Genomic DNA, 14,604 nt, shown 5'->3' with positions numbered 1-14,604 from the left:
TGCAACTTCATGAATACCAAGCCAGTTTTTCCCCTGAGATAACTACCTTATAAGCTTATAAGTAGTAATAATTGTCAAAATACTTTCTAAATCATAAAAGGTTGTACAAATATCAGATGTTCTTAATCTCACTAGACTTGCGAGTCTTAACCTGGGTTCCATGTGTCCTAAAGCAACGATTCTCAACCCTGTATGCATGTTAAAATCACCAAAGGAGCTTTTAAAAAATAAAATAAAAAGCCCTATCCCTACTACTCCTGTAATTTGATTTAATTGGTCTAGGGTTAAGAATCATTGCTCTGAAAGTCAGCATCAGCATCAGCATGCTGATGGAACTTGTTACAAAATGCGAATTCTCAGATTCTACTCCAGACCAGCTGAATGAGAAATTCTGAGTATGGCCTAGCAAGCCGTTTTAACAAGCCCTCCAGGTGACTGATGCAAAGTTTGAGAACCACAGCTCTGGTGCTTCTGAAAGTTTCTAATCCTCTGAAAATTACATGTAAAATGTGGTGTATATCTTTCTGGCGAGAATGTCTATGCCTTTTACAGATTCTTAAAAGAGCGTTAAAAATATTAAGAGCCACTCAGCAACTTTCAAAGTGTGGTCTGTGGACCTCTGGTAGTCCCTGAGACCCTATCTGGGCATCTAAGAGGTCAAGACTACTTACAAAATAATACTAAGATGATTTTTCATTGTCAGGACAGTGCTTGATTTTATATCATGGGTTTGTCACTTGGAAATGTACGTATGGTGTTCTTCATGATACAAAAGCAATGGTAAATAAAACTGACACCTTGGCATGAACCAAGACAGTGGCACCAAATTATAGTATTAGTCGTCGTATTCTTCACCACCAGGCCCTCACAGTTTAAAAAATAAAAAACAAATAAAAAGCCCCCCGTTTCACTTAAGAATATCCTTCATGAAAATGTAAACACTATTAAATTCCAACCCTTGAGTACGTATCTTTTTAATATTCTTGTGACAAAATGAGAAATACACACTAAGCACTCCTACTACACACCAAACATGTTTGTCTTGAGGAACGAAACACATGCACTTGTTTGAGCTCAGTTTCATCTGTGCATTTGGAAGAAATTTTCTTGAGAATGAACATGTGAGCCTGTCTCTTTGAGGAAAACAGCAGATAGTATTTGTTCCCAATGATAAAATTTTTGCTTTCAAATAAAAATGAGAATTTTGTAAAACTGGCATCTGCCACCATGAGCTTAACAATTTTTCAATACTTTTACAATAAGATTGGTGATGATATTAACAAATGTGTTTATTATATAAAGTGAAATGCATCAACACTTGGAAGATATGCAGAGCTCAGGGAACTAATATTTTTCAAATGACCAAAACATGTATCAGTATAAGAGCCATTTGTGCATGATAGGCCAATGAATTTTAGCATAATGGAGTATGAAAAATTGATATGGCTTAAGATCCCATATTGCAACTAACCTTTAGGAAACTGCTAGTTATCAACTTTGGGTGTAGTATCAAAGAAAACAAAGGTTATCTGAAAATGCTATTAGAAGATTCCTTCCTTTCCATAGTTATCCAGGATTTAAAGCAGAATTCTCTTCATATTTCAATCCAAGTAATAAAGCACAACAAATGGCATGAAGAAGCAATAAAAATTCACCTGTCTTCTATTGAAGTCAGACACTAAAGTGACTTACAAAGTGTAAAATAAGGCCTCTCTTCTCATTAATCTTTATTTTAGAAAACAGTTACTTTTCATTAAAAGCTTGATTTACTCTAACACATGTGGACCCTGCGAAAGAAGACACCAAGAAGGGCTCATGGTAGCTAACTGGGCTCAAATTAATAATAATAACAATAATAATAATAATAATAATAATAGCAGAGCCTAGCAGCCAGTTCTATACAGGGGCCTCTCACACCCCCCACACTTCTGGGAGAAGGCAGCACTGAAATGGCTGCCTCCCACACTGAAATGCCTGCCTGCACTGTCTCCCTGCCTGCCCAGGGAGCCCTAATAAAGGAGTTTCTGGAATTGTATTTCAACCAATAGGACTGAGGCTTTTCCCATCCAATCAGAGCTGCACAGCTGTATCTTCATCAGCATCTTTACCAAACAATCAGAGCAGCACCATTCTGGCCAATCAGGACAGTGCCTTTTGGACCAATCATACTGCAAGGATTTGGAGTCCTCATTTGCATGAGGATGGACCAATCAGGGACCAGGGGTGGGGACTTTTGCCTATATAAGTCAGCTCCCCTGCTGCTCAGAGAGCACACTTTCCCTTTCCATCAAGGACTGTGGATGCCTACCTGGAGGTAAAAAAGCTTGAAACCAACACTGCAGATGTCTTGTTGGACCACAGTGGACCACACTGCCTGGCACAGGGCAAAGCAGAGGAAAGCAGGTGGAGCGGACCAGAGCAGACCAGAGCTGTCTGACTAGAGAGGGGCCTCGCCCAGAAGGCCTCCATGTAGCCCTGCTGTCTCTTAATTGATCTGTAACACTACTGAGCTGTTCTCACAGTTGTGCTTATCACAATTGAGCTGTTTTGACTGAACAAAGTTTCCTTCTTCACCCCAACCCAAACTGGGGATTCCTGTTGGTGTTAAGTTGGCACTAAGAACCATCAGTTGATACACAGAGTTTATTATTGTTATTTTTAATTTCCCAGTTTTAATTCCTAATATGATAGATCTCCATAGACATAATCCCCATAAACAAAAGCTCTATCAATCATTTTTAGGACTGTGAAAGAGTCCTGAGATTAACAAGTTCAAGAATCACTGCATTTTAACTATAAATTTCCTCAGGGGCAAGAAATAATTCTCATCATCTTGGTCCTTATAATAGTACTTATATTTATTGAGTTGTTACTGAACTACTATAAAACCTTAGGGCTCATGCCAGATTCCTGAGAAACAGACCAAAGGGGAAAAACACACTATGGAAGTGTCCTAGTGACTATTAATTCAGCAAGTTGCATAAATTCCTTTAAGTTTCTATAAGCACTCCATTAATACTTAGTTTCATACTATGTATGAAGGACCACCTTTACTCAGAAATGTGAATTAACAGAAGAGATGAAAGGGCATCCTCAACATATCACTAAGATTCACTTCACTGAATAAGCTATTTCCCATATTTCATGTTGGTAATATTAAGAATTGGGATTTTTCTATAACAGGAAGATCAAAATGCCTACAATGACAGATCCCAATTTTAAAAATTTTTAATTGTTTTAAAATATCTATAACACAAAACTTTCCATTTTAACCATTTCTAAGGGTCAGTTCAGGGGCATTAAGTACTTTCAAATTATTGTGACTCCCATAACTCTTATTTACTACTCAATGTTCTTTTTTCTTTACTGCTTTCATGAATCAAAACACAGTTTATCTCCAAGATTTTCTAACAATTTTAAGTAGTCTTTTAAAGGAGTGGCTAAAATACCCTCTTCATTAAGTTATGAGGTTCTCAAAGATAGATTACTTTCAATCACACTTTTTTATGGTTATGAAACAACTGATCAAAATATCATAGTCCAACATTCTAATAACTGTAAATATTCCAATACCTTACTTAGTAAATAAATAAATAGCATGGCCTCAATCAAACAAAGTCTAGTAATGTTTTAAGAAAGCATCTATATACACTTTTGCTTTATTTTAAATGCCCAGGAAAAGAGATGGGGGGAAATATGTCAAAATGACTATATGACCTGCCTGCATTGGGGTAGTGAGATGATGGGCTATTTTTTACTGTACTTTGCAAAATTTGTACAATTTTATTTTCAGAAAACAAATTTGAGAAAGTAATAACTACCAAATTATAAAAATGACTCAAAAAATTATTTCTCATTGCTATTGTTAAATGGGAGAGGTACAGAAACTCATCAGGGCAGGAAGCCCCAGATGCCTAGCAAGAGGTGAAACTGGGAAAACAAGAACCTTGTCCCCAGGGTAATCTACCCTCCCCTAGCGTATAGCTAGTCTTGTGGTTTAGACCTCCCGAGCACTCCTCCCTAAAGATAATATATCGGCCTCAGTTGTATTTCAGCTCCAGGCTCAGATAAGGAGGGAACCCAGACAAGGGGCTGCTGTGGCGACCTCAGGACCAGATACATTGACTAATGACCCCCTGCCCTGGCACCAACCAATCAGTGGAGACCACGACCCTGAAAAAGCACACCTGGAAAACTGATGAATATTCATTAAAACACTCCCCTAGGACCTCCCCTAAGATTTCTACCTTCTAGAAAGAGACAAATATTCTCAGGACAAAGGATCCAGTGCACACTTACTACCAGAGGAGCATGCCAGCACCATCCCTCTCTGTGGGGACCTCATGAGACTTGTGTCCAGGGGAGCAATGGGCAGTAGCAGCTTGTCCTGGGCTTACCCCCTGAACATGTCTCCAAGGCCCCCTTCTCTCTCTGTGGCTTCTCAGGGAACCAGAGCAGCCTAGCCTAGATTATCCCGTTGCGTTTTCTATGCTCTTCCTTGTTTCACTATCCCAAATATATTTTGCTGCCATCATGGACCCAATACCCTTTGGCTCAGTGCTGTGTAGCCCTTCCCCTTGGATATCCCCATGCCCTTTTAATAAATTTAATTTTTCTTTATTCACTTGTCTGAGATGGCTATTTAGGCTGCCCATGCACCACTGACAATTAACCTTTCAGCTATCAATTTTCTATTTGAGTAGCATGGGCCAAATGATTTTAGGACAGCCAGATATGGGTTTAAATCTGGCTCCATTACTTAACAGCTATGTGGAGTTGGACAAGACATTAATCTCTGAGTCTCAGTTTCTTCATCCTTAAAACAGAATTAAAACCTACCTCATATGATTGCTGTAAGGATTAAATAAAATTACATAGGGAAAACACAAAAATCACTCCAAGGCATTTATTGCTATTTTTGTTTGTTTTTATACTCTTATTTAGCAACTGTATCAAAACTAAGTTCATTCATATACATGCCAACAGAGCAGTGAAATCACTTTAATGACAAAGCACTGGACTAAGACATAAGATTATTTACATATTTTAGAAAGTCAGAAGGTCAGAAATCAGAGGTATTAACTTGCAAAGTCCCACTTACCCATATTTAATAGAGCACATACTATGAACAATTCACTGATTTAAATACTGAATCTTATTATTTACCTCAATTTTATCAACTTTCATAAAATTCCAATAGGGCAACCGTTACACTTTCCTACTGCTAAATCTTTATGGATTTGGGGGGAGGGAAGGAGAAGCCAAGTTTTTGATAGCTTGCTGTAAGTTTTTAATTCTTCCAAAAGTTTTTTTTCCAAATGAGAATATTTTCCTGCAATGACGAAAATTGTAAGTTGGCATCTCTTCTCAAGACAATAGGAAAAAAGAGCTAAAGGTGTTCATTAACTATAACCCCGTGTCATTTCTTTCTAAAAAACCAAATTTCCATAGTCAACATGAGAACAACAGGAGCTTTTGGAGATGGAGAACTGCACATCTTATCAACAAGACGGATGAGAATGTAAAATGGTTTTCACGGTTGGGGAACATATCAAAGTGAAGGCATCTTTCCAGTGCCTAGTTTATACACATACATACCTAGGTTTTCAAAAGTATTATAGCTGGGCACAGGAGGCTTAGGTTATTTTTAAACTATACTTGATGATACAAGGGACTTCAGCTTTAAGGATTTTTGGTCAATCAGTACATTCAAAACAACTTTTTTCGCTTTGTAGTTAATAAAAATCATCTGCTAACTGCCAAATGTTGGAGGGGGTTGCAGCCAACAAAGAGCTGCCACTGACCATTAGTTTATTTTGTGTTGTAACAAAAAGAGGGAGAGGAAACTTTACATCACTTTATTTCCCTTTTCTACAATTAAAAAAAAAAATCACTAGTCTAAAATGAATAGGGAGCTGACAGAGAAAACAGTTTTTAAGAAAACAGCCTCAAAAAAGAACACAAACCGTTCAAGCTCACACTGCTGATTCTACACACAGATACCTGAACAAACAGGCAAAACAAGTTTCCACTTGACAAAGAACATAGCAACTCACAGTTAGGAAAAGCAATCTTGGAGAGCTGATGAAGCCTAAAAAGGAAAACCCAGTAGGCACACACAAACAAAACACACATAACTTTCATCACTCGAAATCAAATGATTTTTAGAAAATGACCCTAAAAGTTAGCCTGAGCACCCAGACTTTAGTAGAAATCCCCAAAACTCACCCTACTAATTCTTATTATAAATCCACTCTGATGATGTAAGGCATTAGGTCCCCCCAACTGACACCATTGTAATTAACCAAGTTATTAATAACAGGAAAGAAACAAAGGCCAAATATTATAGGCATGTCACTTGGGCAGCTTTGCCAGGAAGCTACAGTTTAATGCTCCCCAGGGAGCCACCAGTATACTCCCCACATATCACTGGGGGAAGAGACTGGACTGGGGGAGAATAGACACATGCCCAAAAAAGTCTGGGTGACATAGGGAAAGTACTTGTCTGTCAGTCACACTTGGGCACAGGTCATTGGAGGGAATAGGCATGGCCACTGTAAGCGTCAGAAGATTTGGGACACTTAAGTCCCTAAAAAAAGGAGTTGGCTCTCTTGGTTTTGTCTTGGGCTCTTGTGCTCTTGGTGTGTTGCATTTCACTCCTGGCCTGTGGGCCTCTCACGCTCCTGCTCTCTTGCATTCGCCCACATGGCCCACAGTCATGTGGACCCCACACAACGGACTGATGGACTGGAACTGGCCTGATGTTGTATTAGACCCAACTCCACCAGGGAAAGGAAACGCCAGACACTGGCTTTGCTTTTAGCTCCACTGAATCCCAGATGCACTTCTTCCAGGACTGGATTAAGGGAAATGGGACTTTGGAAACCCAGGGATGTAATTCCACACAAATAAATATCACTCATCCTCCTGTGTGAGTCTCAGAAAATTCTTTTTCTCAAGATATCATAAGGGTACCACCCCGAGCACTCAGTGAGGAAAGGGAGACCCCACTTCCACCGATAACACAACCAGGGCTGTATCCTACCTTCCTGAGAATTTCTGGTTAAAAATTGTAAATTTTATGTTATGTGTATTTTACCACCAGAAAGAGGGCAAGTGACAAATTTAGAAGACAGGCAAAGTTCCAATATACATAAAACAAGGAAAAAGAATGAACACTAAAAACTATAATTCAAGAAAACTTTTCTCAGATAAAAGATCTGAAATTATGTAAAGAAAATAGCACATCATATATCTGAGAAAATCACCTTACACTAAACCCAAGATATACTTTGATGGAACATATGGACTCTAACAAAAGAGGAAAAAGAATCCTCTGGACAACTAGGAAGAAAGACCAAGGGAAATAAGAGTAGATACTGTATGATTCCATTTATATGAACTTCTAAAACAGGCAACTCTTATTCTATAGGGCGTCCAAAAAATATATATATACACACTTTGAATAATTATAAAGCAGTGTTCCTTAAAATACATTTCATTTTCAAAATTGAGCTATCAGCTGTTAAAATGTGTATACTTTTTTTGGGACACCCTGTATAGTGAAAAAAGTCAAAACAGTGTTTGTCTCTGGAGGACGAAAAGGGCAAGATTGGGCAAAGGGACACCAGGGAACTTTCGGATGTTATTTAGATTTGCTATAAGGGTTTGAGTTACACAGGTGTTTGCATTTGTCAAAACTCAGTGAACATACACATAAGATTTGTACAGATTTTACGTGAAAAGCTGTATCTTACCAGAGGGAAAGGAGGATGGGAGAGAGGCAGTAAAGGACAAAGGGGGTCAAATACATGGGGACAGAACGAGATGCGACTTTGGAGAGTAAACACACTGCAATAGACAGATGTAGTATAGAACTGTACACAGGAAATCTATACAATTTTATTAACCAACGTCATCCCAATAAATTTAATAAAAAATAGAAATAAAGAGAGAAATAAATAAAAGGCAAATCTTTAAACAAATTCGGAACTCTAGATAACTATGCATATTGGTAAGTGGTGATGGAAGGAGGCTGGACTTGCGATGAACACACAACATACAGATGATGTATTACAGAACTGTGTACCTGAAACCTATATATTTTTATTAACCAATATTGCCCCAATAAATTCAATTAAAAAAAATGTATGCATTTTGGTGTATTTAGGGGAAGCTACACAGATGCCTGCAATTTATAATGACATGCATCAAAAGAAAGATAAATTGATGGATAAAGGAAAATATAAGCACATAAATATGTAACAGGAACCATACAATATTTTAACTTATGTAAACATTCCTCTATTGTTGAAACAGTCTACTTGTTATCCATTTTTCAATATTAGAGATACTTTTACATAACACCTTACAAATAGCTAATTTGTTTTTTAAATCATTTGCTTCCAAAGAGTGGTATCATTTGCACATCTTTCTAACTAAAAGTTCTATGTGAACTTTTTAAAGTGGCACCTTAAGCAAAGCAAAAGGTTTTAGAAAACACTAAGTAGCTCTGACCAGTGTGGCTCAGTGGATAGAGCGTTGGCCCGTGGACCGAAGGGTCTCGGGTTTGATTCCCAGTTAAGGGCATGTACCCGGATTGTAGGTTTGACCCCCAACCGGGCTGCATGCTGGAGGCAACCAATCGATGTTTCTCTCTCTCCCCCGCTCCACCGCTCCCTTCCACTCTCTGAAAAATCAATGGGAAAAATATCCTTAGGTGAGGATTAACAAACAAATTAAAAAACGAGAGAGAAAGAAAAGAAAACAGTAAGTAAAAATAATCCAAGCTGTAGCCAACAATATTAAGCCTGGGAAGATATTTATGAAAGTAGTTCCTTTTCTTCTATGATCAAAGCAGACCATCTTAAATCCTGAGGCAGGACATTAGCTTAAGAGTACAATCAAGGACCTTGCCAGGCAATGAAAAGTGCCAAAAGATTTCCACTCCAAGGCTGAGCATTCTGTCTCATTTTCTTACTCACTGATGTGCAAAAATTATAGAGGACACAGTGTTTCTTACTAAGAGCTACATTTTGTACCATGATAAGGAAAAAAAAGACAAGCATGGTCATGCTGAAAATCAGAAGAGACAGGAGTGAGTCTGGCCATCCCTATATGGTTAAACGTGTGTTGTTGTAGATACCATCCAAATTAAAAGCAAGCATAAAACTGCCATACATACTTTGCTGGCTTAGGTGCTAAAATATCTCATATTACATATCCTAATCCGGGTCATGTTAATGAACTACCAGGAAGCCTATTTCAAAATGTATTCAATTTGAAGTAAATGCTATGAAATCTCTGAATTCAATGCTTTGTTAAAAACCCTTTTTTAAAAAGACCTCATCTGAACTTTTCTTTAAAAAGAGACATCATCAGAATACACTGGTCCTTTAAGAAAAATATGTCACTATTAGGCACTGAACTAAGAAGATATCATCGCTCTAAACTGATACTACATTATTTATAAAGTTTTGACTGCTGTCCTTTGAACAATAGAAAACTAGGGTCAAGGATCTTATCTGTAGAAGAGAAAGTCTTACATAAACTCTAGTCAACAATATAATACTGGGTTATTTTGATACAGCCATCTTAAGAAGGCATTAGAAATAGTATTTTGAGAACCATATAAACAATAGAAACTGAAGATTATGTTTCTAATTGTGGATACAGTGATTCCATTATTAACACTGTCTCTAAGCCATATTTTAAACAAATAATTATCACAGTCCAAAATGGGATAGAAAGGATTCTTTATTGTGCTGCTTAGAAAGAATTTTGGTTACTCTTATAGTAATATTTTTTAAAAGTCATAAGGGTTGGTTTAAATATGACTTCATACAATTTATGAGATCTTTAAAAATAGCTTCATTTCATTCTATAGAACTGTAAATTCATTTTAAAATAGAAATAAAGGCATTCATTAAGTCTTCCTTCCAATCTTTATTTGGCTAGCTAGCTTGGACTCATCTTTTAAATCCCTGCTTAAAAATTTCTTTATCTGGAAAGATTTCCTTATGTTCTAAAACCAGGACAAAAGTCCCTATTATCTGCTCCAACAGACAGTATAATATACTTTTCCTATCACTTTAGGTTACACACTTTGTGGCCTTTTGTTATTACTGTTCTTGTCTAGCTTTCCCACTAGAGTGTAAGCTCCATTAAGGTAAGGACAATTTGCCATTTCAAAATTGTGTCAGTATTTTAACACCTGTTCTATGATAAGTAATAAAATATCTGTGGAAAAATGAACTACAAGTTTTAAACTTTTCCATCCAAGAGATTGTATCAATTTCCAAAAAGCTATTCCAGGACAATTAGTGTTCCAACCAATTAATAGTCAACTGAGAATGACTTCTAACTGCTCAGCCTATACAAGACGGAAAAGACAAGATTTAACAAAGCTTTAATGCTATACACACAAACATGAAGTATGGTAAACTGACTACAGGGTATTATGTTTTTATACTATGGAGAGTTTTATTGTTTTTCTTTTGTCTGTTTTCCACAACTGAACTCAAAATTTTTTTTCTAGAAAAGCCAGTTCAAGGTTAGGTTCTCATAACTACAACATAATTACAGGACTCTAGCTTGTCTTCTAGCTTATCTGGGTATACATAAAATTCTAAAACAGAACACAAAGTAAATATTGCAACAAACAGAAGAAGTGATTTGGGAGATATGCTCTACTTTATGTGGCTAATCCTAAATAGGTTCATTATTACACAAATAAATATAAGTATCATTTGCAATTACTTACAATGCAGTATGCTGAGGAGTGACAAGATTTGTGTAACAATGTTAAATAGTCAAATTCGGAATAAAGTATGCAAAAGTAAACAACCTCAGTTACTTTATAACACCAGTAGTAGACCTTTCATTTGGCCTATAGAAAAAGAAATGCTATTTCAGCTAAAATAAAAAATAAGCAATATCCTTGGGCAAAAAATCTAGTAAGATGGAAGCAACAGTGGTGTCTACTTGTCAAGAATGGATCAAGTAATCTAATAATGATTTCCTGTGTTTCTCATAGTTGATCATGGCCCATTAATGAGTCACAAACAGCATTTGTAAATAATGAAATGGAATAGGATATAAAATATCAGAGTGCAACATATGTAGTAAGGGAAAGTACTGTTTCCTGAAACTTTTGATTCAGTTTGTGTATGTGAGAATGTAAAATGTTTCTTAAATATAGGTTGTAACAAAAAAATATGTGAATCTACTCTAGAAATATATGTCCCCTATTACTTCCTTCCCCCAAGAATTGAAAAGTAGAAACTGTACACAATCACAAAAATTAAAAGCGACATTTACCCAGAGGTTATCATAGTTTAAAAGCTTGATTTCACAAGCTGTCCTTTGTTTTTGTTTTCTATTTCTATATTTTATAAAAATATACTAGGTGTTTTTAAAAGACCAGGGTTTAGGAATTAGAACTTTTTTTGGAGAACTTACGTGCCAAATGCTTCTCACTAATTACTCACAACCTTAGTATATAATTTTTGCCCATGAGAAAACGGAGGCAACTGACATTAGCTAAACTGTCTGTTAGACAACTAACAAATAGCTGTGCCCAGGTCTTCAAAGCCCGCCTGTCTTCTATTATCATACAATGCACCCAAATATTCTTCCCCAGCTGTTTCATGTAGGGATACTTTGATCTACCCAATTAGGCTGTAAACTTGAGAATGGGGAAAAGTTTCACAAACTTCATTTTTGTCTTTCACTAGCTTACTAAGACTACGATAAATCCTTAACCACTTGATGAGTTACATTCAACTTCTTTTGTTCTAGACTGTCCTCATGGGACATACCCCTGTTGTAAAAACAAACTACCAAACGACAAAACTACTCTAAGACTGCCCAAATCTAACTTTAGTCCTACAGAGTCGGAACTGAAAAAGTTTTCGTATGCCCATATCCGGAGACTACCACTAAGGGGACGTGGGAAAGAGAACGAAGATCGCTTTGCAAACACTAAAAAGAAATGATTCCCACGTTCCCCTACCACGCCCCCGTCACCCAGGCGCTAATGAAAGGAGCCTCTGTCTCCAGTCCTTCCGTGAGGTGTTGAGAAACCATAACCACGCCCCCATTTTGTTCCACCATAACTTGTTTTCTTTCCCTACCCGGACCCCCGTGCCCAACATGAAAACCCTTCAAAAGCAACTCAAAAGTTTCTGACCTGCAGCGAAGTGCAGGGGAGAAGATTTCCGGCCGGCCATGTCCTTAGCGTTCACGTTGGCCGCGTCCACCAGCCTCTTCACCCGGGACACGTCCCCATTGCGGCAGGCCTCCAACAGTTCCCGTAAGGCCCCGCTCACTGCGGGGACCCCTGGCCCCGGCCCCGCGGCCCCAGGCCCCAGTGTCGCTGCGGGGCTAACTCCGGCCGCCTCGGGGCTCTCCGCCAAGCTCGATCCGGGGGAGGATGGAGAGGAAGAGGAGGAAGAAGTCGGGGAGGAAGAGGAGGAAGGTGAACTGTTACTGCCCCCGCCGGCTGGGTTAGGAGGGACCCCGACGGCAGAAGCAGCGGAAACTGCCGGTACCACCGGAGCGGCGGCGACGGTACAGATTGTACCGGTGGTATTGCAACAGCTGGTACTGTCGACCGGGTCCGGGGATCGGGGCCTGTCGGGCGGATCCCGACTGCCATCCCCCTCCGGCAGCGCCAGGCCGTGCCGCGGGGAGGCGAAGGGGGCCAGGCCACCCGCCGTGGGGGAGGCTGGGGTGGTCCCCGGGGCCAGGCCTGGGCTGAGTGGTGGGGGAGGTGGCGGCGGCGGTGCCGAAGCCCCTGGGGCGGGCTGGAGCTGTTGTTGATGATGGTGGTGATGATGCTGAGAGCGACGCGACGCCGCCATCTTCGGACTCCCCCAGCACTGTCACTGCGGCAACGGCCCCCACCGCCCGCCCTCACTTCCGGCTGCTGGACCAATTAGCACCCAGCGCACAGGAAATGATGCTTGGCGAAGTGGGCGGGGTCGAGGAGAAGGAGGGAAGTATTGGGAGCTCGGAGATCGGCCGCCGAAGGGGGCGTGGCTCGTGGCTGAGGGGCGGGCTTTCTGACGCCTGGGCGGGCCGGCCCGGGGATTTGAACGCCGGAGCCCGCCTCTACCTAAATGGGAAACTTTGTTGGGCTTCTCGCCTTCAGCGAGCTCACCTTGCGCTGCTCCGCTGTCCTGCCAGGCCTCCTCCAGCCTTCCTTATCGTGCCCAGAGCCTGCTCTTCAGGCGTGACTCAGACCACGAAGGAAACGCGTCGTTTTTCATCTAGCAAGTGTCCTCGCCTGGAAAAGGCAGCACTGGCCACCTCCCGGTGCTCAGCGGGATTCAGTGAACTGACCGATGCAAAGCGCTGTGCCGGTTAATGGGACGTAACTATAATTAGCCCACCGGTGATATTTTTCATGCAGCCTTCCCCCCATCCCCTTCCCCAGGTATCCGCACGATCTCTGTCCCTTCTCTGTAGGTTTCTCACCGTGTACTTTTTAAATGTTTCCTTTTTAAATAGCGATTCTGATTGCCACAGTTGGAATTCAAGCTCTGCCATTTGCTCCTGTGTAAACGTGGGCAAGCTATTCAACTATTCCGTGCCTACGGTTCCTCTTTGCAAAATCAGATTAGTAGTTGAATAGATGTTAACCATTATTTTATTTCTGTTATCGCTGCACCTTAAGCTCGACTCACATAATTGTGACAATGTTCCTTTCTTTTTAATTCTTTCTAGTTTAATCTGTCCTCTCCATTCATGTCACCTGGTTCCTCCCCCTCCCAAACTAAGATGAAAACCTCACTGTTATCCTTCACTTATCTCCAGATGCCATTCTTCAGCAACTACTTTTTCTCTTTCCTCTGCCTACACCTACCTTTTTTGTCTGACATCAAAAGAGATGCATAATGTGCGGGATAATCTCAGGAGGTCTCCATTTCCTGCCTCCTATCCAATAATAGTAAGCTATGCACTGTGCAAGTTTAGACAAACAGCATTATTCCAATAGAATGGACAGATGGAGATTCTGTGTCTTAAGGAAAAGCAAGATTTACATGGGTTAAAAAATTTAGCATTGAAAAATATTAAAACAAGTAATAAATTGTTGTTTCACATGTTATTAATATAATAAGTGTGATGTTAATATTTCCATCTAAATAGGTAAGTTTATTTAGGAATACCATCTAAATACAACAAGTATAATATAATATTATGAATGACATTTATTATCATCTAATATGGGTTTACAGATTATAGCTCAACATTATTCATCTGTTTCATAAATGTGTGCCATTGTTCGTGAATTGACAAAGCTGTGGCTGGATAGGAAACTCCATCGGTGCAACTAAAATCTGTCCAGAACACACGTTAACCAGGTTTTAAATCTTAAATTAATGAACACCATGGGGTAGCATTAAGGAGCGGGGGAGAATCAACATAGTACCTTAGATGTTTATAACTCACTTTGGGGAGGCATAAGGAATATCTCATCTCATCCCCTGTTGGCCAATTACTCATAGATCACAAGAGGTAGTAATGTTCACCCTAATTTAAAATGCATCTATCGTGTCTGTTTACCAGTGTAAAATAAATAAAATTTCTGCTGCATAGAGA

At 39.5% G+C, this 14,604-nt stretch overlaps 1 protein-coding gene across 1 annotated transcript in view; it reads right to left on the bottom strand.

The window, feature by feature from the left end:
- TNKS (tankyrase) overlaps nucleotides 1-14,111 on the bottom strand; it is a 159,650-nt gene extending 145,539 nt beyond the window's left edge. The window contains exon 1 of the mRNA XM_081130258.1: nucleotides 12,191-14,111. Within this exon, the coding sequence (XP_080986384.1) occupies nucleotides 12,191-12,863 (673 nt within the window). The 5' untranslated portion in view covers nucleotides 12,864-14,111. The remainder of the gene's footprint in view (nucleotides 1-12,190) is intronic.
- Between the last annotated feature and the right edge of the window lie 493 nt (nucleotides 14,112-14,604).

Source organism: Miniopterus schreibersii, assembly GCF_964146895.1.
Source record: "Miniopterus schreibersii genome assembly, chromosome: 2".
NCBI classification, from domain to species: Eukaryota; Metazoa; Chordata; class Mammalia; order Chiroptera; family Miniopteridae; genus Miniopterus; species Miniopterus schreibersii.
Note: the sequence above shows the minus strand (reverse complement) of the source record. Positions and strands in the feature narration are given on the sequence as shown.